Source organism: Seriola dumerili, unplaced genomic scaffold, assembly GCF_002260705.1.
Source record: "Seriola dumerili isolate Sdu_G_001 unplaced genomic scaffold, Sdu_1.0 BDQW01000291.1, whole genome shotgun sequence".
NCBI lineage: Eukaryota > Metazoa > Chordata > Actinopteri > Carangiformes > Carangidae > Seriola > Seriola dumerili.
In genome coordinates this window covers 6532897-6557802 of record NW_019174546.1, presented here as the reverse complement: position 1 = coordinate 6557802, position 24906 = coordinate 6532897, and the positions used below count along the sequence as shown (strand labels likewise).

The following is a 24906-nucleotide window of genomic DNA, read 5'->3' as shown; positions in this document are numbered from 1 at the left end:
AGAGTGTCATTTACTTAAAAAAAACATGTCACTAAGCTGTTGGTTGGAATTGTGAATGCCTCTGAGGGAAAAGCAAAAGAAAAAATAACAACAAGGATGGCGATATAGGATGAGCAAATGCAAGCGCACAGCCGACTGCAGCATGAATGTCAAATATTCATAGGATCAAAAATATCATTGAGCTTTTACTTTTACTTTTTCTTTCCCCTGTGGGTTCAGATAACTCTTGGCTCGACGAGCAAATCTCTGAAAATCCTCCAAATTCCTGCAGCCACTCTCTCCGGTATGCCAGCTGCCGGGTGGTGCTCCCTTTGATGTGTGAAATTACTGAAGGGTCAGGAGGACACACGTATCAGCACACTCCCTCCCATCAGAAACGGCCGCACTTCCTCAGATAGATGGCTTCTGACAGACGGAGATGAGGAATTGTTCTCTGGTTGCTCTCTCTCCCCCTCTGCCTAGTTTTTAGCTCCTGCTTTGCTCTCACCTCCCTTTCCTCTCGCCTTACCCTTGACGCTCGCCTGGAGGTGCCATTTGGGCTTCGACAAACTGCTAATTAGACAAACAATCATTTTCAGATTTTTTTTTTTTTCAACTCTTCAAGGGAGGTCACATAAGATGTTCTAGGAGGTTGTGTGTTACGTCATGTGACTGTATTTATGTTTCTCCACTGGAATATTATCTCCAATGGGCAGATAAGCGAGAGCTTGACAAGCTCGTAAAAACTGCCCGAATGCAGTGATTAAGTATCCAATATGCTGCATATTACACAATATATTAAATAGTGCTTTTGGTTGAGACAGAGCAACTAGTCCTTATCAGCTTAGCTAACTACCCCTTAATGGGAAAGGCTTGGAGAGAATAGACAGAGTGCTGTATGAATGGAACTATGCCATTCAATTGGTTTCTTTGTTTTCCCCCAGAGGTCTGGACACTTCATCTTGCAGCACACATTCAATGAGGTGACTTTACTATGCAAGAAAAAGATTAAAAATCAATGAGGTATAAGACAAAAAGGGTGAGTGGGAGACCATAACCATAGCAACAAAGAGTTATGAGTAGAAATATAAAGCTGACATAAATTAATGAGATTGTGTTGCTAATAAACTGCCTGTGAGGGCACATTTGCTTAGTTTTTTTTTTTAGACTAATCTTTTATTGTGATGTGAGCCAGATGCAGTCATTTTTATATTATATTCCTCAAGAGGAACAGTTGTCCAGGTACAAAAGAAAATAAAAAAAAAAAATCACTGTGAAACCAATTTTACCACTCAGTTTGAAACAGTTTGTACTGAGACATGGTGCACAGCCAAAAAGGAAAAATAACCGTCAGCATAATAAATTGTGACTGACAGATGTATACATGACATTTTATCTATTTTATAGTTATTGTAGAGGAACTTACTGATATTCTCTGCTGGAACTTTTACGATCGCTGGCTCGATCAGGTTTTCTGCAAGAACAAACGCCCCTTCTTCCAGGGTATCCAGTAGCATTGTGGCGGCGTGCGTTTGTTCTGTTGAATTCATGTCTTTCCAGGATTTCAGAGCTTCCGGCCTCAGGAGATTGTCAACAGTGTCCACAATTGCCTGTATCCATGGAGACAAGTGAAATGTCAGCCTGCCGTTTTCTCCCATCATAACCTCAGTTTCATAACAAAGCGTGGGGACTGGGCAGCAAATGATTAAAAGGGCATGCATGGCCAACAGTGACAGCAGCAACAGCAAGATCACTCCGAGTGAAGATATGAGGGTTCAAGGAAGTCATGGGCAGCTAAAATAATAATGATGATGAAAAATGCAGTATGTATTGTTTAATATTCTGTTTACGGAAAATAGGTCTAATCTGAGGAAGTCTCTTTTAGACCAATTTCTTTTTCGAATAATAATGTAGAAATGCTTGAGGGGGAAAAGAAATGCAAACCAAATGTTTCTTTTCCTTCACTGAATATAGCTGTCTACAATGATGTATTCTCAATTCCTGGTTTTAAGCAGCAATTTTTCCAAAATAGCAATTATCTCCATGAACAATGGTCTTATTTCCATGACAGGATCTGCCCATAATGGACTTGAATACTATTCTCCTGGAGAAAAGGGGGGCATTATCATGAAATCCATGTCCAGAGCAGCAGTCTAAGTCGGGAGGGGGGGGGTCTGATTGTTTTCAATGGCAATCCTTTCATTTCCTGCTTTCAGATAAGCTGTAAGTAAGCAAAACATTCCACAAAACCCACGCAAGTATCATATGTTGATAAAACAAGAGTTTCCCTTGACCCTGGCAGGGTGAGTTCACGACTCCTGCCTGGCACAATCAAGCCACAACTAACTTTCTAAAATCCCACCAAAGGCAGACAGTTGTACAAAGATTCTGGATCCAGAGCAGCCCTTGGTGTGATAAATCAGAGTGACAATTTAACCATAGGTGTCATTAACCACAGCAAGCCCCACCACAATAACGGTAATTAACCACAACAAGCCCATGCTCACTGTACCAATTAGTCACAGCTATGATTATCCAAAACACTAATTGACCACAGACAGGATTATCCGTTTGCCTGGAATAACAAGAAAGGGGGATCAACCAAAGTCTGCACCAATATGTGATTAACCGCAACGTTTAAGCTCACGTTGACCGCAGCAACGATGACTGTATCCAGACAGAGGGCTCTCAGTGTGTCTTTATATCTCAGACCCGAGCACAGAAATCAATCTCTGTGGCTCTGACCTTGCAGGCAACTGGAAGCTTGCGAGCTGTGACTATGATGGGAGTTAAGAGTGTGTGTGTGTGTGTGTGTGTGTGAGAGAGAGTGTGTGTGCAGGAGAGAGAGTGGTGGCGATTACAGGGTCGGAGCCATTACAACCAGACAGACACTAAATGGTCTTCCCCCCCTGGTGAGCCATCCTCAAAGGAACCATGAAATCCAAAAAAAAAAAAAAAAAGGGGGGGGGGGGGGGGGCTGGCTGTCTCTAATTTGTGTAACACAGAAAGAATCTGTGTTCTCATTGAATCCTCTTTAATTCTCGCCTGGGTGGAGGTCACTTTACAAATCACAGGAGTGGCCCCTGTGGCTCGCTATAAATATAGAAACATAGTGAGGTGAAAGCTTGGCGAAAAGGGCCAGCAAACACTCAAATTGCTCTCAGTAACAGTGGACGATGAACGGTGACACAAAAACAAGCTAGCAGCTCTTTGAGACTGTACTTACTACAGGCCAAACGGTGCTTTGAGCTAATGTCAGCGTGCTAAGATGCCACAAACGCTAACATGCTCATGTTCCGCGCGCTTATCATTCTAAGTTTAGCAGGTTAGGATGCTAACATTCGCAAATTAGCACCAAACACAAAGCAGCATGAGAGGCTGATGAGAATGTCATTTGTTTTGCAGGTATTTAGTCATGAACCAAAGTATTGGACGAATTAAAGCTCATCCAATACTTGTTGATTTGTTGTTGATTTGTCTGCTTGCCAACTTGGTTATTATCTAGAACTGCAGCAGAGGGTTTGACACACAGCTAATAGAGGCAGTTACGGTATTTTAAGACTTTTAAAGCCTGATTGCTGCAGTTTGCGTCAAGATTCCTACTTCTCCTCTGAGGTATACCTCAGGCAATTCTTCACACAGACACACGATACAAATATTTTTAGATTCACTTACTCTTTCTAAGGATAGGACAGATGAACATCTGCTTGGAAATCATAGAAAAAGATACACCTTTTATAATAGAACTTGCCTGAGAATCATCATGTTTTTATGTCTTCTTCAGTGTCAAATTAATCCAGTGACAGTTGGCTGTACATTCAGGGGTATACTGCATCAGGAACTGCTTATAGTTAATTCGGCATACTTTTAGTGGTGGAAGTCTGAGGGAAGGTGGGGTGTGGGATCAGAGTTTGAAAACCGTTGGGCTGGAGGAAAGCTCAGAGGATCACCAAAGTCATTAGGAATCATCCTATGGGAACCATGAATGTCTGCACCAAATTTCAAGGCAATCCATCCAATAATTGTTAAGCTATTTCAGTCTCAGTCTGAGTGATAAACCAAACAGCCAACCAACTGACATTGCTTCATATCGCCATTCCACTAGCATAGCTAAAAACACATTTGTAAATCAGCTGAGGAAAATACATCGCTTTTCTCACAGTAAAATGAGGCCTCAAGTAAAAACAACCCAAACTTACAGAGTCCACATGAGCCACTGAGAAATACAAAATCTGATCATTTGTTTTATGCCATGCAAGGCATCACCTCTAGAGTGTTTACAGCATGCCCTTGTCTTTCAGCAGAACCTACCCAAGGAAATAAACTCTGCCACAGCAGAGGAAAAGCAAAGTGTCTGCGGGAGAGACTGAAAAATCAGAATGGACCACAAACATATTAATGGGCTCAGAAATTAATCCCAGAGATAAAACACAACTGCAATGAGATTTTTTTTTCACTAAGGGGACAAGGGAAACCAGAAATTGTACAATGTAAGCAAGTGAAAATTGAGCACACTGCCACTTTGATCACACTTCTGGTTGACAGGGAGGTGCAATTACGACCGTGGGAAGGCAATTATTCACACAACGCATAAAGAGCTGACAAGAGAGAGAGACGGAGAGTGGGGGAGGAAGAAAAGGAGGAGAGAGAAAAATGAAAGAAAGATGTACAAGTGATAGCACACAGAGGAGGGAAAATAGGACAAAGACGGAGTGATATTGACGGTGGCATCCTCAGATGGACAGAATGACAGGAGAACAGACAGCCCAGTCAGATGAGGAAGCAGCCATATCTTGTACAAGCAGGCTCACCAGGCACATACTGTAACAAGACAATCAAGGACATTGGGACTGACAGGGCTGCATGCTGCTGGTTATACGTTAGGGATCGGGGTGAGAAAGCAACATGGAAAGCCTGGTAGTTATACCTTCATGTATGCCCTGCATGTCTTCTCTCTTTTTTGAAGCTTTTCCACACAACAAGAGGATCAAGCACAAGAGACAGAATGAAGAAAGAGGTGGTAAGAAAACAGGAAGCAGTAAATCAGACCACTTACCATACATTACAGAATTAATGAAAGGAAGAAAAGACACAGGTCTATGAACTACAACCTTAAAATGTTGCGACAGCGCTAAATGCTTTTCGGGGGAACGGCGCTTGAATTCTAAATATGAATATGGTTCACATAATAGGGAGGGGAAGAGATGAGAAATGCACAGCAGTGTGGAGGAAAAAATTCTGACTAGATTCTGATGCTCCCCATTAGTGATGCATTAAAATATGTTCAGAAGATAAACAATGTGGGATGAGGTCATTTGTATTTCATGGCATGGAGATTAATATAGCACTGGCTCTTATTTAAACCCCCTTGTTGGTCTCTTGGTATTAAATAAGTAGCCTTCTCCTCCTAATTGAGTCAAACCAGAGAAAATCACATACCACAGCTCTCTTGCTGCATAACAAAAAAAAAACAGATAAAATGTTCTTTGTTTCCAGATTACAACCTCCTCATCATAAAAACCTCAAGAAAACACACACAGGAAACCTAAAATATTTCTTCAACTGAGTCAGTATTGCTCTCACGGACACCTAATTTACTTATTGATTTGTGGGAAATGGCTGCATGAAATGTAAAGGACCATACCAGTGTTTTTAGCTCAAATCATGTACACTGCACTTTTTTTCCCTGTTAATTTTCAAATGAATGCTGTTTTAGATGTTTTTCTTACATCCATTGACTTTCATTTATTTCCATATAGTATCAAAATCAATCAGCAGACTCACTGAACTTGTTTTGTTAAAGCAGTCTAAGCCATCATTGCGTTTACATATATAAAGTTACAGTCAGATTTCTGCAGTACCCTAATTTAAGTACCCTAATAAGTGTCATGTAAAAGAGAAAGCCAGTTTCCATAACCAGGGCATAGTATACATGCTATTCTAAGCAGCTTCTTGCGTGACAGAAACTACAGATGGGCAAACTGGTTCACCTCTGACCCAGCACTCTGTTGCACCTGTAACCACACCATGGAATACACCTTACTGTTGGAATACACCATAGAGTTGACTATTTCTAAAAGTTGGACACATTTATGCATGAAGGAAAAACGCTCTGCCTATCTGTTACAATAAGCAAATCATGGTTCCAAAATAAGGGTTGAGGTTAGTAGAGAACTCTGAGTGCTGTCCTGCTGCATGTACAGTATAAGTGGATTTCACAGTAACCATATCATTAGAGTGTATGTAAAGGCATTGTCTGATTTCCTGCACATGCTTATTTCACTGAGTGTGTATGCAAACACCAATGGCGAGCATTCATTTTTGTCAAATTTGCATCACTGTCGCAGAGAAGAGCAGTGTAGGCTTATAGAGTCAAAATGCAATTAGACTGCATTACCAAGCGGCAGTAATGTAACTGACAAAGATTAATGCGAACTTGATGTTCACTGTGAAAGACTGCTCACGTCTATCACAAGAGACTGCTAATAGATTTTCATATTGCACAGAGATGAATGGAAACCACTGGTTTCCTGGACCAGTAGAGACGATTAATCAAACAATCTAAAATGCAGCAGCACAGTTTGCGCAGTAGTTAGCTGTGATGTTAACTGTATGTGATTTTTAGTAAGGACGATAAAACATGCAAAACTACTGGTATGGTCCTTTTCTTCAGTCAATTTTTCTGTCATCAGCCAATCACATGGTGGCGGTGGTGGTGGTGTTGTTGTTGTTGTTGTTGTTGTTGTTGTTGTGATGTTCAAATCACTGCAACACTATCGGCGCTCAACTGAGACAGCTGTTAGCTCTTGTCTGCAAATGCATAATAGCATTTGCAGATAAGAACATAAACATACATAAGGGCGCCAACGACAGGCGTCATTCTAGTGCAAATCACCTTGTTTACAGAGAAACTGTCGTCTAGAAAGTCTGAATAACAACGTAATTTTTCAAACTGTCACTCATCTCTCCATGGGACTGCCAGCAGCTGAGAGATGTAGGGTACATTTTGGGCCTACTCTTTTCTCTCCGAGCGCTTGCAGGAGCTCCAGGAGAGAGCAGTTCCACACTTGTCAGCAATGAAGAGTTGTTCTTCGTGTTGGTGGGGGGCTCATGGCCATTAGCTCCTTTAAGGTGGAACTACCAGGTGAGCCTGCGTTTCCAAAGCCGGTAATTACCAGGGAGCTGTAGAGGAATGAGCTTCCCCTCAGGGCTAGACCTGCCTCCCTAGCCCCCTCACCTGAGACTGCGTGTGTCCATAAATGTGTGTGTGTGTGTGTGTGTGTGTGTGTGTGTGTGTGTGTGTGTGTGTGTGTATATGAGTGAGTACAGGTTTGTACGTATCAGTAGGTGTCCTGCTAATGAACGTCCTGAGTCACGCGGACACAGAGCTGTGCCGAAAGGGGGACAAAGTTTAATAAGAGGTTACAACAGGCCAGACAGGAATTTCACAGTACCTTGTTGAAGCTGCGTCCAGCTGAGTCCTTCTCGCTGGGCCTGAGCTCCTGCAGCTGAGCATCCAGAATGTCCACGAGCTGCTCCATCAGGCGCACCGAGGAGCTGACGTCTCCGGCAAACACTGGGCCCTGTGTGTGGCGTGCCAGCTCATTGGCTAAATTAGCAGCATTTTCGCCACTTCGGATCTAAAAACAGCAACAAGGAAGACAGGGGGTGTCAGTGAAGCATCAGTGAAGCGGGCCTGAGATGATGGTTCTGCAATGTGAAGCTGAAATAATGTATCCCACATACGCTTCAGACATAATCCACTGCAACACAGCTTATTCAGGAGGAAAAAGTAATTGTGTGCAGAATTAATGTAGGCACACGGATTCCATGTTTAGCAGGAAACATAATAGAAAACTGTGATACAGAGGCTTAAGAAAAGGAAAGAAAAAAACACCAGTGTTCGGCAATAATGATAGGCTGTCAGTGTTTTTGCTGTCATCTGTGAACAGTGAAATCCAGCATTTATTTTGTGATAAAATGCTCTAATTTTTTGGGTGTATTAGCCCTCCCCCAACCTGCTTTGACTGAGCTATGACCCAATTTCATTCCACATACTAATTTTATACAGTATAGACAGTATATACCATACACCAGTCTTCATGGTATGATGCTTTTGCAGTTAGTAAAGAAATTCATGCTCTTTTCCATTTAGTAGTTAGAGGAAATGAAGCAGTACATCCGCAGACATCAATCACAATGCCACTGTCAACTAAACGGCGTATCATACAGACCATAATTATGAGTGGGAAGTAAATGTTCATACCATTCGGCCTCCATGGTGTATTTGAGAGTCAGAGATATCAAAAATTTCTTACTGATACAATATTTACTAAAAGAACTACAGAAGTGTCAACTTCACATTGCCTTTTGGAAAAATCATTCAAACATCTGGCAGATATGATGTTCGTACTGACTTTTAAATAGTAAAATGCGCCACTTTTCTCACACAGAATGTTGTTGTTTAAACTTGTTTAAAATTAGTGGTGTTGTATGGAAGTGGGCTCTTGTTAGTCTTTTCTACATTTCTCTTTAGGCCTTTTGAAGAGCCAGAAACCTTGCATGAACCTGCTGCATTCAGTTGGGGTTTATCCAGTAAAAGAGAAAAAAAGCATCTTTTCCTTAGAATGCGATATGTTGTGTGTTTGCGTAACATTTTGGTCTGCGCAGGCTACTGAGACTCTTATCCGTGCATCTACATTAGATTTCTACCTGCATGACTGTTGAACATCAAAGCGCAAAAAGTCACAGAAGAAAAGAAGCACTGGCTCTTTGAATCTCAGTAACTGACTACAGTTCTTGGCATTTATTCCTGACGTTTTAGATAGCTCGTTTTGCTCTGCTACCACACTGAATTGCTATGCTTGAAAAACTATTTTCAGGATATGTACCACTGGCCAGTTCTCTGCTGAAATAATAAAAATACACCAAGCAAGCAAACAGGTCAAAAGTTGCGAGTCCATGCTGTATTTTAGCCGTATAACATGCTTGTTTGCTGCTATATTCTGTGTAATTGACACATTCCAGATTTACCTTCTGTGCCACTTGAGTTACCCAGTGGGAAGTGCAGTTGCTGAGGTCTGGCCCTTTGGAGCACCAGGTCCCTGCCACAGTGCAGAGGAAGGAGGCGATGCCTGCAAGTACCACAGAATAAACACAACAGTTGGAGGGAAGCCAAAGCCATGCTCAGATAAAGTTTCTCCTGCTGATCCTTCATTCATACAGACTCTCTGTTCAGCAGGAACAACCATTTCCAAACAATTTGAAAGCCTGGAAGCTTTGTACATTCTACACAAACAGAAAAATGTAGGAGGGATACTAAAAGACTATCAGCTTTCCACATAGCTGACAGAAACAAAACAATAGACTTGGATTTGTTCTTGCTAGTAAACATTTCAGAATTGTAAACATCTTATATTCCCCCATACTAATCATGTCTAAATAAAATACAATATTACTCCTAATGAGTAATTATACATATGTTATATGTTTGGATTGATACATAATACGAAACCTTCCTTTTTCACCCTGGCAATCAAAACATTGTCTCTTCTTTGCTTTCATCCTCCAGTAGACCTGCTTTTTTATTGTGACAGTTCTGTCAGTCTCTGTGATGGGGTGTTAAGGTAACTTGCGAGAGATTCCTGTGTGAGTATCATTGTCAACTCAACAGATATAACGACCATCAACACAATGTTTCCCTTACTGTTGACTTCCTATGCTTCCAGAAGGGATTTTTCTTTTTTCTTTTTTTTTTAACTGCGAGGCGTAACTGAACTGAATATTGGTAGAGTCCTCTATTTTATAGCTTCCTAAGTACTGTCCATCATTTTCATTAGTTTCTCTCCTGCTCTGTTGGGGAGAAATATGTAGACTCATTGCACAAAAAATTGGGTTTCAAAATTACACGCAAACAGGTACAAAAAAGTCTTATTACCTATTTTCGTGAAAGGCTATAATCACGCTCTATTCTGTTTTTAAATTTGACATGCCCCGCAGCTGAAATGTCACAGACTCAGTACATAAAAGCAAAGATGGAAGCGGCACATTGACACCTAAATAAGCACAAATAAAGCTGCAGCTAGTTCCATGATCTTTGAAACTTCTGATCATTTGTATGCTGAAGGTGTGATTTTGAGACTTGTTTGGTAAACTTGATTGTTAATGGAAAAAGAAAAAAAAACAAAACACTATGCTACAGAGGATAGTCAAGACTATTCAAGACGGTTAAAATAGCTAGACCAGGACAAGATAGAAAAGAGCAGAAACACTTACAAAATTCAATACTATCCTTGCAACATAACAGTACTTTTGGGAAGCCTGAAATGCCGAGTTATTGTTTTCTATCAGAAAAATGTTTATTCAGCTCTATGACAATTTTTGAGGCTGTAGTTAGTGGTGTGGTTTGATTGGATGGTATCATATTGTAATTTGTGCTTTTGTGTTTTCTTTGCCCACTACTTGTGGGCCATGCAAAGGAAGCTTTGTAATGTAAAATTTTGTGAAGAATGAGTGTATTTCCAAAAAAAAAAAAATTACTTTAATATTTAACCCCCTGGAGAAACCATGTTTTGAGGATTTTAGTTGTATATCCTGCTGTTAATTATAACTGTACTATTCTTATGACACAGCACTGTTTTTTTTTTTTTTTTTAATGACCACAATGACCGTCTACAATACATATTCCATGTTGCATGAAGTACATGTGCTTTACTTGCATATTTCCATTTTGTGTTACTTTTCAAATTATCTTAACCTGACACAAAACAAATGATCAGTTTATAAAATACGTAGTATTAAACTACCCAATAAAAATGCTCGAAGTAACTTAACCTTAAACTGACTGCAACATATAAGTACTGCTTACATGTTAATGCAGTAATGATCCAATATGGTATAGCAGGAGTCATTCTGCATAATGAGTACTTTTACTTTTGGTACTTTATTTTGTTGATAATAATTCTATACTTTTACTTGCAATGGAGTATTTTTAGAATTTTGGTACATTTACTTGAGTAAATGTGAACACCTCTCCCACCAATGATTAGCAGTCCATGGATGCTCTGTATAGTGCTAATGGGCAGAATAGTGGGTTAACAAAAGGTTTTTAAAAATCTGGAAATTTATGGAAAACTGAAAATATAAATAAACAAAGTTATAACATTTCATCACTATGTGTCATACATTTGCACAATCACACCAGATGGTGGCCTACCTCTGGTCCCTTTGGGGCAGGGCCTCTCCACAGTGGTTCCGGTGTGGGTCTGGGGCCAGTCGATGGCTCTCCTCCTGGTCGCCTCACAGAAGCGTCTGGGTGTTGGTGGCAGCTCTGGGACAGTGGGCTCAGCTGTACCCAAGCCGCGACTGTCCTCAAACGGATCCCTCCCCTCTCTTGGATCTGCTCCGGCCACAGTGGTGTCACCATGCCCCTTCACAGTAGACACAGCGGTGGTGGTGACAAACGCGGTGGTCTTTGGTATGGATGACGAGACGGAGAAGTCTTCAATGGTTGGCACTAGAACGAGAGATGAATGAAGCTGTTAGAGCTTGAGTCATAAAGGTCCTTGCCTTGAACTCCCATCGTTTCTAGCTGTGGGGAAACTGCAACTGCTTTGAGTCCCGTGGCCTGTTACTTGTTGCTAGAATTACTGCTGCCCATAATTCCTGGAAATAAAAGCTTCATACTGCTTTCACTCTCAACTCCACTTCTTTTCTGCTCCTTCCCCAAACAAAATCAAGACAAACCTGCCAATGCGACATTATCTGTCTCTTGCTATTTTTAGCTTACTTAAGCCCATAAATAAGAAGCGGTGGTGGGGCATCCTTTGACATGGCAGTGATTTCTTGAGCTGATTAAATGTCAACAATGAAGACAAAGCCTGCCTGCATTTTTTTTTTTGCCTAGTTCATCTCTCTCACTTTGATAAAGCTGGCATGCGGAAGGAGAACTGCACTGCTCCAAACAAAAACTATACATCAGCAATAATGTGATTCCACTGTATTCAATCCACGCCTACGCTGCAAAGTAAATCTATGGATGAATGCGCACATGCACGTGTGCATATGCGCTTGTGTTTACTCCATTGCTCAGGTGTGTTCCTGCTTAAAATCACTACGTGTACAGATGGATATCTGCTGCAGAGAGCCTGGAGATAACTAGGAAATGAGAGCAGAAATAGGAAATCTATACATTTCATACAGTATGAATAGTCAATATGAATGAAAAAAAAAGAAAACATTGTGAGTGTTTGTGTGTATGTGCGTGCATGTCTACATGGATATACTAGGCTACTTGTCTCCCGCATGAATGATCATACATTTTTACCCACAACCACCTGATTGTATTTGGAGATAAAAGCAGCTTCCCACAATGAGGTCTGCTGTTGTGAAAGGCACTACAGTGTTGTCTTCAGGTTCCCTGGGTGCTTCTGGGAAAATGCAATATCATGCTATCTGACACTCCATCATCAGACACATATCTCCATTTCCTGAGGGAGAATGGTGACAAAGTCTACATTTCACATTTCACACTAATCAGCCAGTCAGGGGAATCTTTGCTTTTTCATTCCAGTGAAATATCTGAGTTTATTACAAAGCTGATATCGGGTGATGTGGTCAGGAGGCCGCAGCAGGGAGAAAACAGTGTTCCTGTGATGCTCACTATTCACATAAACCCTAAACCCCCAAATCACCCAACAGTGTGGCTGAATTGTGACATTTTACTCACTGACCTTTTACCCTGGCAAGGAGCCCTTGCTAATTACCTTACACTCATTCAGTCATTGTGTGTCTGTCACACACACATTCACAGGTTGGCCTAAATAGCATGGCAGCAAAAGTAACAACTGACCATGAACAGATAATGAGGAAACCTTCAGTTAGCACCCACAGCTATGCAGGTGTTAAGAATTACTCAAAAGGAAACAAGGTAAGCGTATCAAAATATTGAATAAATAAATAAATGTACAAAAGGACAATAGATGATTATAAATGCCTTACTCCAATTCTAAGTAAATCAGCAGTAAATTTGAGGATCAAATAAATAGATAACAAAAAAAAATACAATAGTATAACAATGCGACAATAAAAGACTGTTTCAAATATGTTATGTACTGTAGGTGAAGATTTTTCATTGACTCAGGAAAAGTGATATGATTCATAGACTGACTCAGTTGATTTAATATACGCTTATAATACAATACAAGGGCAAGTGTAATTGGGTTTCAGAATATTAAACCTCTCCATACCTGAGCAAACTTCTGCTTTTCCATGGGCTTATATAAACACCAATATGCTTGCATCACCTGATTAACCTGCTCCTGAGACCATATTAATCCAGCTCCAGAGCCCAGGACACATTTCAGCACAAATTAGCATACAGTATGGAGAAATATTTTGTTCAGTTTTGACATTTGTTTTTTAATGTTTCTTTCTTCATCTTGGCAAAAATTTAAAATCAAAAATAGCATATTCTGCCATTAGTGGTTCCGTCAATTTAGAGATGCTACTGGAAGGTAAAAAGGAAAAATACATACCCTGTCAGGGCTACAATTAATGAGTCCAAGAAATGTTGACCACAAATCATCCAAGGTCTTTAAATTGTAATATTTTGACCAACAGTCCAATCTTGAACCAGAATGAAAGCTGAAGCCAGTGTCTTTAGGGCATTTATGTTTAAAAAAAAAAAAAAAAAAAAAAAAAAAATACTTTATAGCCCTGCTCAAAAGTTATTTACTTAATTAGTCTCTTACTAAGAAAAACACAAATGAAAACATTATTTTCTGCCAAAATCAGAAGTTCTTTAAGAGAAGAGATTGTTCTTTTTTTCACTGAGTTTTGAATTGTGGCTGTTCTTAAGAGGAAAAGCTGATGGCACATGTCATACACTAACTGATTAAGTTTAATAAATAACAATCAAGAGTTTGCAGCCCTTAATCCATTGATCAGTTACTCTCCAAAAGAGAGAAGATCTTAGGAACATTGAGACAACTTATTCTATTCTAGTTTTATAAAAGAAGTACAAAGTTATTTCAATGCTATGAGACACTTGCTCATTGTCTCTCACATGTTCACATCTTTCTGACAGAATCATGAATCATATCACTTTAATTAGCAAGGCACTCAGAACATCGACTGAGTGATTTTTTTTAATCAAAGACGAGATTCAATCTTTGCAAGTGTTTATAGTTGGCGGTTCTTGGGTTTCACATCAGACTGTGATTGTGAATAACATCAAGAACATCAAATATAAAACATATATCTATTCAATACTACATCAAGTAATGTGCTTGTCAGATGTTTGAATGCATCATGTGGGCTCATTTTGATGTGTCTGTACCATGCGCTACAATTTTCTTTTGATTGGCGAAGAGAAAATCTCCCCTCCAGTAAGAGCCCTGTGTCCTCTGATAGCACTCATCCAGAGAGGGCTGCACCCAATTAGCTACCATTTCTTCTCAGAAGAGCAGTGAAGTCACTCTTTAATGGGCAATCTGACACCAAAGGCATACTGTGCCATATGCTGAAATAATACCTCTTGTAAATAATGGAAGAGTTTGAGATTGAACACTTGAAAAATGACTGCCACCAGTGTCTAAACAGAGCCACGTAAATTAAAACAGAGCTAAAGGGAAGGAAAACCATTATGACACGATCATCAATCAAGGCATGAAGATGAAGCAGAATTAGTTTATCACTTTATAGCCCCCTGGAGTCATTTATGTAATCTGCGAGGAAGATGACAAAAAAAATATTAAACCCATAATCAGATGATCACAGCCTAGATATTCTTTTGTCCTTGGTCTTATCCTTACACCACTGCACTAAAAAGTGTAAAAACTATCTACCTGTCTATACAAACAGCAGGATAAATGGTCATAAGCCACCTAACTACCTACTATTAGGGAAGTGCAATGACAGCTTGCAGCCAAATATAAACAGTCTTAATTGGTTTAAATTGAAGATGAATCACTTACTAGACTATAACCGCTCAGAGCGACGAACAAATAGACCCATGTAGTTTAGAAAGAAAATATGAAATAGGCAGAGCTCAGTTTAAAAAAAAAAAAAAAAAAAAATCACTCCTACTGCTTAGCCGGGACTCCTATCTCTCCAAACATGCCATAAAGCATGACAGGCCAATGACTACACGCACCAGCAAGAAGAGAACATAAATACAAGTAAATATATACAGTAGTGGTACTGTAAAATTAAGATGGTTATCTCAGTTTAGCATAAAGACTGAGAAACAGGGAGAAACTGCTAAATCTGTCTAATGTTCAAAAAAATATGCCTGTAAAGCTTGTCAGTATTAACCGTAAGTGTAAAAACACATCAATTTGCCGTATCATTGCGGTTATGGGGTTGTGCAACCGAAAGGGCACAGCTGACGTCAGTAGTTTTTGGTCACTTGTACTGAGAAGAAGATAAAACAGTGAAGAAAGCATTCATAACAAACACAAACAAAAAAAACTATCCTTGAGAAAATGTCTAAAACCTTTTTGCTGCACAAAAAATAGTAAGTAATCAGAACTGCCAAACTGCCACTTGTAGCTATGCTAACCTTGCTAACCTCCCACCGAAATAAAACGTTACATTATTTATTAATAATAATTCCCACGTAAGTTCAGCTAATGAAGAGCTACACCTTAATGCTTAATTTTATAATTATGAGAAAACAAGCATCATTTTCAATAACTGATTCCACTGAATAATGTCCACTGTACACATTTGTTCTAAACTAAAAACTTATAAAATAACATAACATAAAATATTTTAGGGAAGATTCTTTACAGTTGTATAATTGTCATCATATTGGAAGAAGGTCACGAAGATCTCGCTTATTATGTTAATGCATAGGTGTATAATAAAACAATATGTTATTATATTGAACACTCCGACCTGTTTACTTTTACGTGGTAAATCTTTATATACATTTCACTGATAATAGTGTTTGTACTTTTATTAAGTTTGAATGCAGGTCTTTTAGTTGTAACCATGTATGTATTCTTTCACACTATGTATTGGTATGCTTTAAATTGAGTAAGAGGATCTGGATACTTCGCTCCATCCAGGCACCAGTGCTCAGCTTTCCCAAGTCCTTTGTCGTTTTTACTTTGGATTTTGTGCTAATTAAACACCGTTAGTCTCAGACTTTGATTTTAATCAAAAGTAATAGGTTTGTTCGGGGAGCACTAATGATGCCCAAGACACTGTAGCGCTATGCTCTTAATGTGGGTTCTTTATAATATATGCATATCGTTCTTTATACATTGAACTTTGCAGCGTTAACTCAATAACAAGACTGTCTGCCAGAGGATAAGAAGACTGAGTATGAGGGAGGCTACAGTGTGCTTTTGCCATCTTTACGCTAGAGCAGTGCTGGTATAAATTGACAGATGGAAATAAAATCCCACCAAACATGAATTTTACATTGGGATTGTTTATATGCAGGGCACATGCTGGTTGCAGGTTCTTCATGTGCAAGCCTACGAGACCAGGAGGCCCAAAGCTTGGCCACAGAAAGTAAAGGGCCACAAGACAACAGCATCGGAGCAATTTCTAGGTACCCACTGCACATGAAGGATATTCGAATCATTATTCCTGCTAATAGAAAAACTGAAAGTAGTTTTGTGAAACTGTTGCGAGCTCACTGTCTTTTACTGGTACACTGTGTTCTTTAAAGAATCTAGTAGACACAAAGAAAAGACCTCTGCCTGGACATATCCTGGTGTCTGCATGGGCCGTAATGTTATGAGGCTTGAAAACTGAATACTGTTCGAGGCCAGCAGGACAATAAGAGCGAGTCAACAACTAGACAGTCTGAGCAAGAGGAAGGTGGCGAAGCAGCTACAATAAGACACAAACATCGGAGACAGGAAGGATAAATGTGGAACAGAAATACAACTCAGAGGCGAATAAAGAACTTTTCGTACACGCATTATATAATGTCCAATTAAACAATTTATCCTGTCCGCATATATTCAGGCAAGCAGAACAATTATGAGCACCTTCCAAATCCTCTGACACATCATTTTACTTGCGGCACTCTATTTCTGTTGCCGAACATGTCACGCCTCAGAGTGGTGGAACACGAGGGCTTAGTGGCATGGATACAGTCTATAGAATGTCTCACTCTGAACGCTCACCTGGAAGCGTCGCTCTGGATATAAAAGAAAAGCGCCTAAAAGTGCAGCGAGGTGCACAGCTGGGTTTAGCAGCACAAAAATGGCTAAAACATCAACTTAGTGATGACAGATATCTTTGCATGCAGGATTGTGAAGAGCATTTTTTTCTCTTGACATTTCCCAATTCAGTGCAGAAGCACTTGTACTCACTCCTAACGCAGATTACTCCAAGTGGCTAAGCCTCTCCGACAAAGCCATTAATTTTTATGCCTTCTTGTCTTTATGGCCTCAGATCAATTCTACCATCAAAGACAAATTAATTTCCTACTCGACTTTCGTCTCCGCTTGTTGTTGGGTTGAAACGCTCTTGTGGCAATTATGCCGCATTCGGTTAAGGCGACTCTTCTGATTGAAGTCGACTGATGGTGAAGTGTCCCGGGGGAGTGCGTGCGAGGGTTCGCGTGTGGGATGAGTGGTGGGTATCAGTCTGGTGGTGCAGAGCATGTGGTGTGGAGCGTGATGATAGGTATTTACTCTCTGAGTAGGATGGATGGTCGCGCCGATCTTAGGGTTGGGTTTTTTGAATTCCATTGGACTGAAATCAAGTTTAATGTCTTTGCAGCATCACAGGAGAATTACAATTTGCCTATATGTCTTTTTAAGTTTGGTAACGGCGAGCACATGGGTGTGCTTTTTATTTGCATGCCACGCTCTTTCAGAGAGACTTCTCTGAGAGGTGGGCTCTCAAAGTATTTGGATCATTTGCTGTTTTGTGTTCACAAGTGCATTGAGCAGAGCAATAGACATTTTCTTTAAATAGTTGTGTGATACTGTTTGGGACAATAAACTGTGCAAGATCAATCATGGGGAATGTCTTAGCTAAATCATGCCAACCATGGTCAGTTAATTAGTAAACCACAGTGCTGGCATAAACACTATCCAAGGTAATAAAGGAAACACCGACAACTTGCTGGAGGTCAAATTATGTTCTGCTTGCTCATTTGCTAAAACTCCATTAATAATAAGACCCCAAAGCCCGTTGGCACCGTATCGGCTGCCGTTTCTAAGATCGAGATACCAAGCCAAGTTTGACTGCTTCTGACAGAAAGGACACCGGACGTTCATTGTGTGTTACATTGAGTCCTACCAACGGAGAAAAACTATACTGGGTTTGGAGGTAAACTTCACATCTGTGGTCGATGAATCTTAAATGGGGTAGCACAATTAATTTCCTTTACAGGCTCAAGTGCCCTCAAGTTTCAGGCGAGAGAGAGACATTCATTTCAGCACCATTAGATTTACCTGCAAGATAGTTGTTTAATTCAACGGACATATCATGGGCAGGCAATAAATCCTGAATAGCTACACAAGTAAAAGAAAGTTAAAGGTAGTAGGTCTGAAAAAACCTAATAAACAAGAACGCACAGTAGATTATTTCCAAGTGCCAATTCAACAAAGAACCGGTGTGCGCGAGCTGCTGGCCAATGGCACTGAGATGGCCTATCCTCTCTCCTTCACATTGAACTAGACAGCATTTCTAAATGTTCCATACAAACTACCACCTAACATGATCCACAGCGGACGAGTTCTGCGTTCTGGTTTGGATCTCAATAACAAAACAGTGGCAGAACAATAGAGTACAAGAATTGAGTGAAAATCAAGACAACTATGTTCCGTTGGGTTGCTTGATTAAGATGTCACTGTTCCTAGCAGCAAGTGGCAAGCACCGAAAATAGACCTATTGTGGCATTTATGTTACCGAGCCATTAAGTCAGCTGAGAGAGCAGCGTATTGTAACCTATCGCATTTTGAAATGCTGTTCTGTGATGGGCACTTTCGCTCCTCCCCTTGCATGCACTCTTTGAGACGCAAAGGAGGGTAATTATGATAATTCACAATTGTTAATTACATTACAACATCAGGACGGTGAACAGGTTGAGCAGGCAGTTGCATGCATGGGAACTCATTAAAAGTTTGAGGTATTTTTCATATCTCCTCCAACATACTCTTAATTGAGGCTTTGGTTTGTTCAGCGACTGGATGCGTAAGTAGCAGAAAAGACACAAACTTGGAAGCGCCCCTTGGGTGTCGAGTTATCATGCTAGGGTTGAAGATTCGCAGGGAAACGGCAGGAAACAAACAGACATGTTGAACAAGAGGGCAGAGTTCAAGGACACACAGCCTCCATTGAGACATCAACACAACGCCCCCTTTAAACAGCTGGTTAAAGAAATCAGATTTCCCCGCCCGGTAACCCCTCCTGAATAAATCAGAAGTTAAAAATCATAACGCTAATCCGGACCAGTGGCTCGGGGGGCAAACCTGAGCCCTTGTAACATAACGTGGAGTCAGGTTCACAGGTCCTTGTTTCCCACTTCTGCAAAGGACGTCTAGCTCTGGTTCGATTGGGGTAAGCGTGGGCTGCGAGTTCAGGCAATTAAAACCCATCCCTCAGCTTGATTGTAAAGGTATCCACTGTCTGATGACATGTATGTCGCTGCTCAGCACTTCACAGATTAATTTAGTCCCTGACCTCCACTGAGCAAGATTCTTCACTGTAATTGATCTCATTAGCAGCCATATGCATCTTCAACCCTGCATTCACATGTGGTACAATAACTCAGTTACACACTTCAGCCTGGTGGGTTTTAAAAATATTAGCAACGAAACAATATGGATCGGCAACTTTCTCTCCTCTGATATAGTTTTTTTCTTTTTTAAACTGGCTTCTGCTCGAGTAGGTGATTCGAGGTTAAGCCATGAGTCTTTAACTACAACTTAAAAAATGTCCCACGTAAGGAGATACAGAGGATAACCTCGTCATACTTGCACAAGTGTGACTTCTCAAACCGTAATTTCCAAGGCATTACCGGTTAGGAGAAGTTCAGGAGGCCAGTGTTCATGAATTGGCTTTCGGATAAGGACCTGAGATTAAAGAATTTGATAGGGATCCAAGCTTAGCAGCTGGAGTGACGTGCCTCTGCGTGCGCATTCATGTAAATAAAGGAAGCACTTTTTTGTAGAGACGTGGATGCCACGGGAGCTATCCCGTTCATTCCAAGGTGAATCTGTAATTTCTTTCTGCAAAGAGAGTCTCTCCAGACTACACCACCCTCTTTTCTTATCACAACTGAATTGCAAACAAAATGAAGGCGGTCATCTTGACATCTTTACCATTGGGCCAAAACCAATGGAAGAATTAACAACAAAGACAATGAACTAAACAAAGTGGCAGCGCTCTCACCAGTCATCGGCGGATCCGTGGGAAGTCCATGGTCGTAAGCGCAGGATGTAAAGTATTCGCAAACACGTATAGCTGGTTGTAATAAGGGTTGTAATCCACAGCGGATGATGTACTGGTACTTGTTGGGGAAGAGGATGACCAGTGTAAACTCGCCTGGCTCAGCTATTGGTGTTGTAGATGTAATCGACTTTGGCTCCTGCTGCCTTCTGGCTCAGCTCGTTCTCATTCGTAGGTTGAGCGGCACACGTGCAGCACGCCGCACACCTATAAAGGAGTGGAAGCAGAGCGCTTGTCGTATGCTGTTTTCCCACGTGGCGTGCAAAGCGAAGCGGGTGTCGGGTTGAGTTGGCTAACCACTATACGGCCCATTGTTACTGCTCCGTGGATAGATAACCCATAACCAGCCCTCTCGATCTAGCTGCAAGTTCAATGTCTGGTCTTGACCACCTGCAGCGGTAAGGTGAGGTGTCGTGATAGTGGGCATTATTGACAATAGCCTCGGCACTTTTGATGCGTGTGGCGCAGGTCGCACTTGACAATGTTGCGAGTGGTTCCTTGTTAAAAGGAAGAATAGCACCATCATAAGCTACGAAGCTGTCCCGTCAAAGACGGTGAGGCATGTTTATAGGTGGTTGTCCTGACGAACGTTTTTGAAGTCCTGCCCAGAGAGGCGTACTCGATGAGGGTGTCAAGTGCGGTATGGCGTCCACGGGCATGAAGAACACTATTGTCTTCCAGCTGAGGGGGTCCTTTGCCCCAAGCGACCCGCTTGCTGCTCTGCTTCAAACAGAAAGGTGGCGGCCCTCTTACAACTCCTTCAGCAGTCCCGGGAACAGAATGAAAACTGGTGACCAGAGAAGAGAGTGAAACAAAATACAGTAAAGGTGAAATGTTAAAAAGGACTACATAACATACACTTGTACAGTTCGCTGCTGTACAACTAAGATCAGGACTGTGAATTTTGGAGGAATATTTAACTAGTGATAATGTACTACCGTTAATGAATAGGGAAAAAAAGGAAAAATAAATGGATGTGTCATAGTGATTGTATTCAGACAACTGAGAAAATGTGGGTTAAGACCACTTGATCTCGAAGGGTCTGCTGCTAACATCTAACAGGGGAGAAACAAAAAGCGTGAACAAAAAAAAGGCAAAAATCCTGCCAAATGAAAGACATGGGAAATGGGGGAAAAATCAGAAGTTTCACATGTTTTGTTTTTTTTCCCTTTTATTTTAAATACCACCTGTCTCTGTTGTCAAATGCCACATAAACAGCTGAGTATATGGACACACTGCACATGCATACTCACAATGCTGAGGTCATAAACAAAATGATAAGGGAACAGACTTCACATCGCTTGTGGATAAGAGTGAACAACAGGTTTGTTCAATGGTGGTGCGGCAGCAAAGCAGAGGTAAAATTGAAAGTGGAGGTTTGGGGAAATATATCGAGACAAGAAGTGGGTAAAGGATTTTTCAATATTTCTGTGTCAAAAGACAAGAGGGAGAACCACTGATGGGTGAGGGAGGGCCCATGGCAGGTTCCCTTTTGACGCTTTTGAAATTAAATTGGTTCTGGATAAAATGGGACACAGGTAGAATTCTTGTTTTTCTTTTCAAAAACTTTTTTTTTTTTTTTTAAGTCTGTGCCAATTCACCCTCAGCCATCACAGCGATTCACATCACGTGCTAGTGGCGTGCAGCAGAAGTTGGGCCAAGCAAACTACAAACTGAGCCAAATAGGAATATATATACACAACTAGTCATTCTTCAAGGGTTAAAGAAAGTGCTAAGCAAGAGTCCCTGAACAAATCACACCCGAACAGTTGGTGTTTTTCTTTCACATAGTAGAGAAAAAAACTACACTTCGATGACGCGTGGATGTCATTTGAAATGTGCTGTTTTGAAATTCATTTTGAACTCCCATGGGTGCAAACAATCCTCCTATGGGTTTAGCCATTTGACAGGAGAGGCAAATCCAGGAGAAGGGGGAAGAGACGTGAGGGGAGCTGTACTCAACACCAAGAACAAGGAGCCGAAGGAGGGGGAGGGAAGACAAGACGCACTCATTTACTTTTTGCTCGCAACTTCTATTTCAGCGCATTGGAAAGAAGCACAAAAAGAATGCAAAAGGGAGAGACAGGTTTAATCATGAGAAAACTACTAGGTAACAGAAGAGAAGAATTAGTTGGAGGATATGAGCCATGAGATGACAACTGCACAGCGCTTTGAAAAAGAGGAGCTAAGCGAATGAAAAGGATGTTTGTTTAGTAAACGGCTTCTCATCCTAAGGGTAGTAAAAACACAGACAAGTTACTGACTGGAGGACAAGCGCTATGTGCCATGCCCTTTCAGTGCAATTAAACTTTTTCATTCCTATGGTCATTAACTGCCAACAAAATAATGCATTGGCGCAACTGTCAAAAAGCAGAATAATCCCTCTAAATGCTCGCACTAATGGCAAGAGAAAAAAAAAGTCAGAAACGATCCTGGTCGTACTTAGATGGATAACTTGGCTTAGAGTTATTTTGGCTGTACCGACTTGAGGGTGGAATTTGTTCAAACTTTATAGACACAAATCAAAACTCTGATTCCAAACTTGCTCCCCGCCCACGACAACCGAAAACATGACACGGTGCTAATGGTTACAGACAAAACTCTAGATGAGCCAAAGAGAGCTGCAGCCACATTAGATGATTGATGAACAGTTCGCGGCCTAAATATGTGGAGTTCGTTTTAGTGGGAGCTGTTGAAGCTGCATGTACGCGAGGGGTGGAGGTGGGAGCAGCTAGAAGACAATATGTGAAAGATTGGAAGTTAAAAAAATTGAGAGCAAAGAGGTTAGTTTGGGGGGGGGGGGGGTGCAGGAGGTGAAAGGGAAGGTCTGTGTGTGAAAGAAGAAAAAAATGGTGAATATTGTCTGAAACTGTTGTACAATTCATCAATTTAAATACTAAGTAAGCTTTCACAGTGGGCACGGAATGAAGCTACATTTGCCCTTATCATAACTGTCTCTAAAACGATCGTTTGGAGTTTAGATTAACTTGAATAAATACAGAGAACAGTTTAAATCTACAGTACATTTGAATTAAATCATTTTCACACGCGAAAGAATAAGAGCCTGATCCCAGCTGAAGAAAAGATGCAAAATCCTCGGCACAGTTTTTACTCTAAATATCATCTGTCATATGTTTCCACAGGTATTACTTGAACGTGCTAGATCATGATCATCTATAGTAAGACCGTATGATGTACGCTTTTCTCTGTAAATACCCTTGCATTATCTCGGCGAAACACACCAAACCTGTAATATAGCCATTAAAGGGTCAGTTCACAGCCAATTACAAGAAGCTTATTTCCCCCTGTTACCCTTTGTTCTAAGCTAGTCATGAGATAGTTTTGGTTTTATTTTCTCAAGTTGGAAAAATTTTATCTGCCTGCTGAGAATTTCCTGCCACTATCCAAATACAATAGGACCGTTTAAAGGGACTGTGTTTGTCATGCTCACAGCAGTGAAAAACAATATTTTTATAGGGAGTATTTTATTCAGTAGAAATAGTTCCAATGAAAACTGATACAACAAGCGAGGTCTGTAGATTATCTAGAGTAAACAGGAAAGTGTTTCTGAAAGGAAGGTTTTGCTGTTGATTTTTTTTTTTTAAATGCCATTTTTCACTGCAAAAAGCATCCCACTTACTGCTGAAATGAGGTGCGAGGCATAAATCCCGACTAGAGCGGGATGGGGTGCAGTGATAGCATTTTATCAATTCCAAATAAGTATTGAATCTGCTTATTTAAATTCAAATCAACAGAGAATCTAATTAGGCTTTCTTTTCAACAACGATAAAAGTTTCTGTTGTAACTAATTCATCGTTCAGTCTACAATTTTCTAGCGTTAGGCCTAATTATCTTTTCACAACTGTAGCCTAGCGCAGAAAAGACTGAAAATTCGGGTTCCATTTAAAATATGTATTCATTGCAATAGCACGGTGTACCAAACTTTTTTTTTTACACCTTAGTTGTTTTTTCACAAAGGCTACTTGCCTCTAGTAAACTGCAAACCCTGTCACAGATCTATTTAAGCTAATGACCTTAAATAATTTGATGTAAAATGTATAAAAGTTGGTCTTGGTTGGATCAACAAAACACAGCTTCACCAGGATGGTGTTAAAACATGATGTTTCTTTTCCCTTCAAAACAATCATTGGGCTGAGTACAGACACCAGTTGTAGAGAGCAATAACAAGATAACAGACAGGACTTTAATTGAAGCCATTACAGAATTTAACATTAATTGGAACATGTAAAAATAAGGGCCCATAAGACGATATGTTAGCTCTTATGAAGCTTAAAATTCAGGTTATGTTGCCAACAGGGGAGCCAGAATCCAAAATAAAAAGCAGATATCAAGAATTCAAACTGGGGACAATAAAGACCAAGACATACTGAGAAAACATGTTCTTTCATGTAATTGGGGTGAACTGACCTTATAAATGACTGCAAACGCTTTATATTTCAGTCATAATCTATACATTAAACAGTGCTACAACCTGCCTCG

General features: G+C 40.5%; 1 protein-coding gene across 1 annotated transcript in view; it reads right to left on the bottom strand.

The window, feature by feature from the left end:
- Positions 1–24906, bottom strand: part of LOC111231056 (adhesion G protein-coupled receptor L2-like) — a 95764-nt gene that overhangs the window by 20195 nt on the left and 50663 nt on the right. The window contains 5 exon segments of the mRNA XM_022758021.1: positions 1406–1589; positions 4907–4945; positions 7434–7619; positions 9013–9113; positions 11195–11494. Of these exon segments, the coding sequence (XP_022613742.1) occupies positions 1406–1589; positions 4907–4945; positions 7434–7619; positions 9013–9113; positions 11195–11494 (810 nt within the window).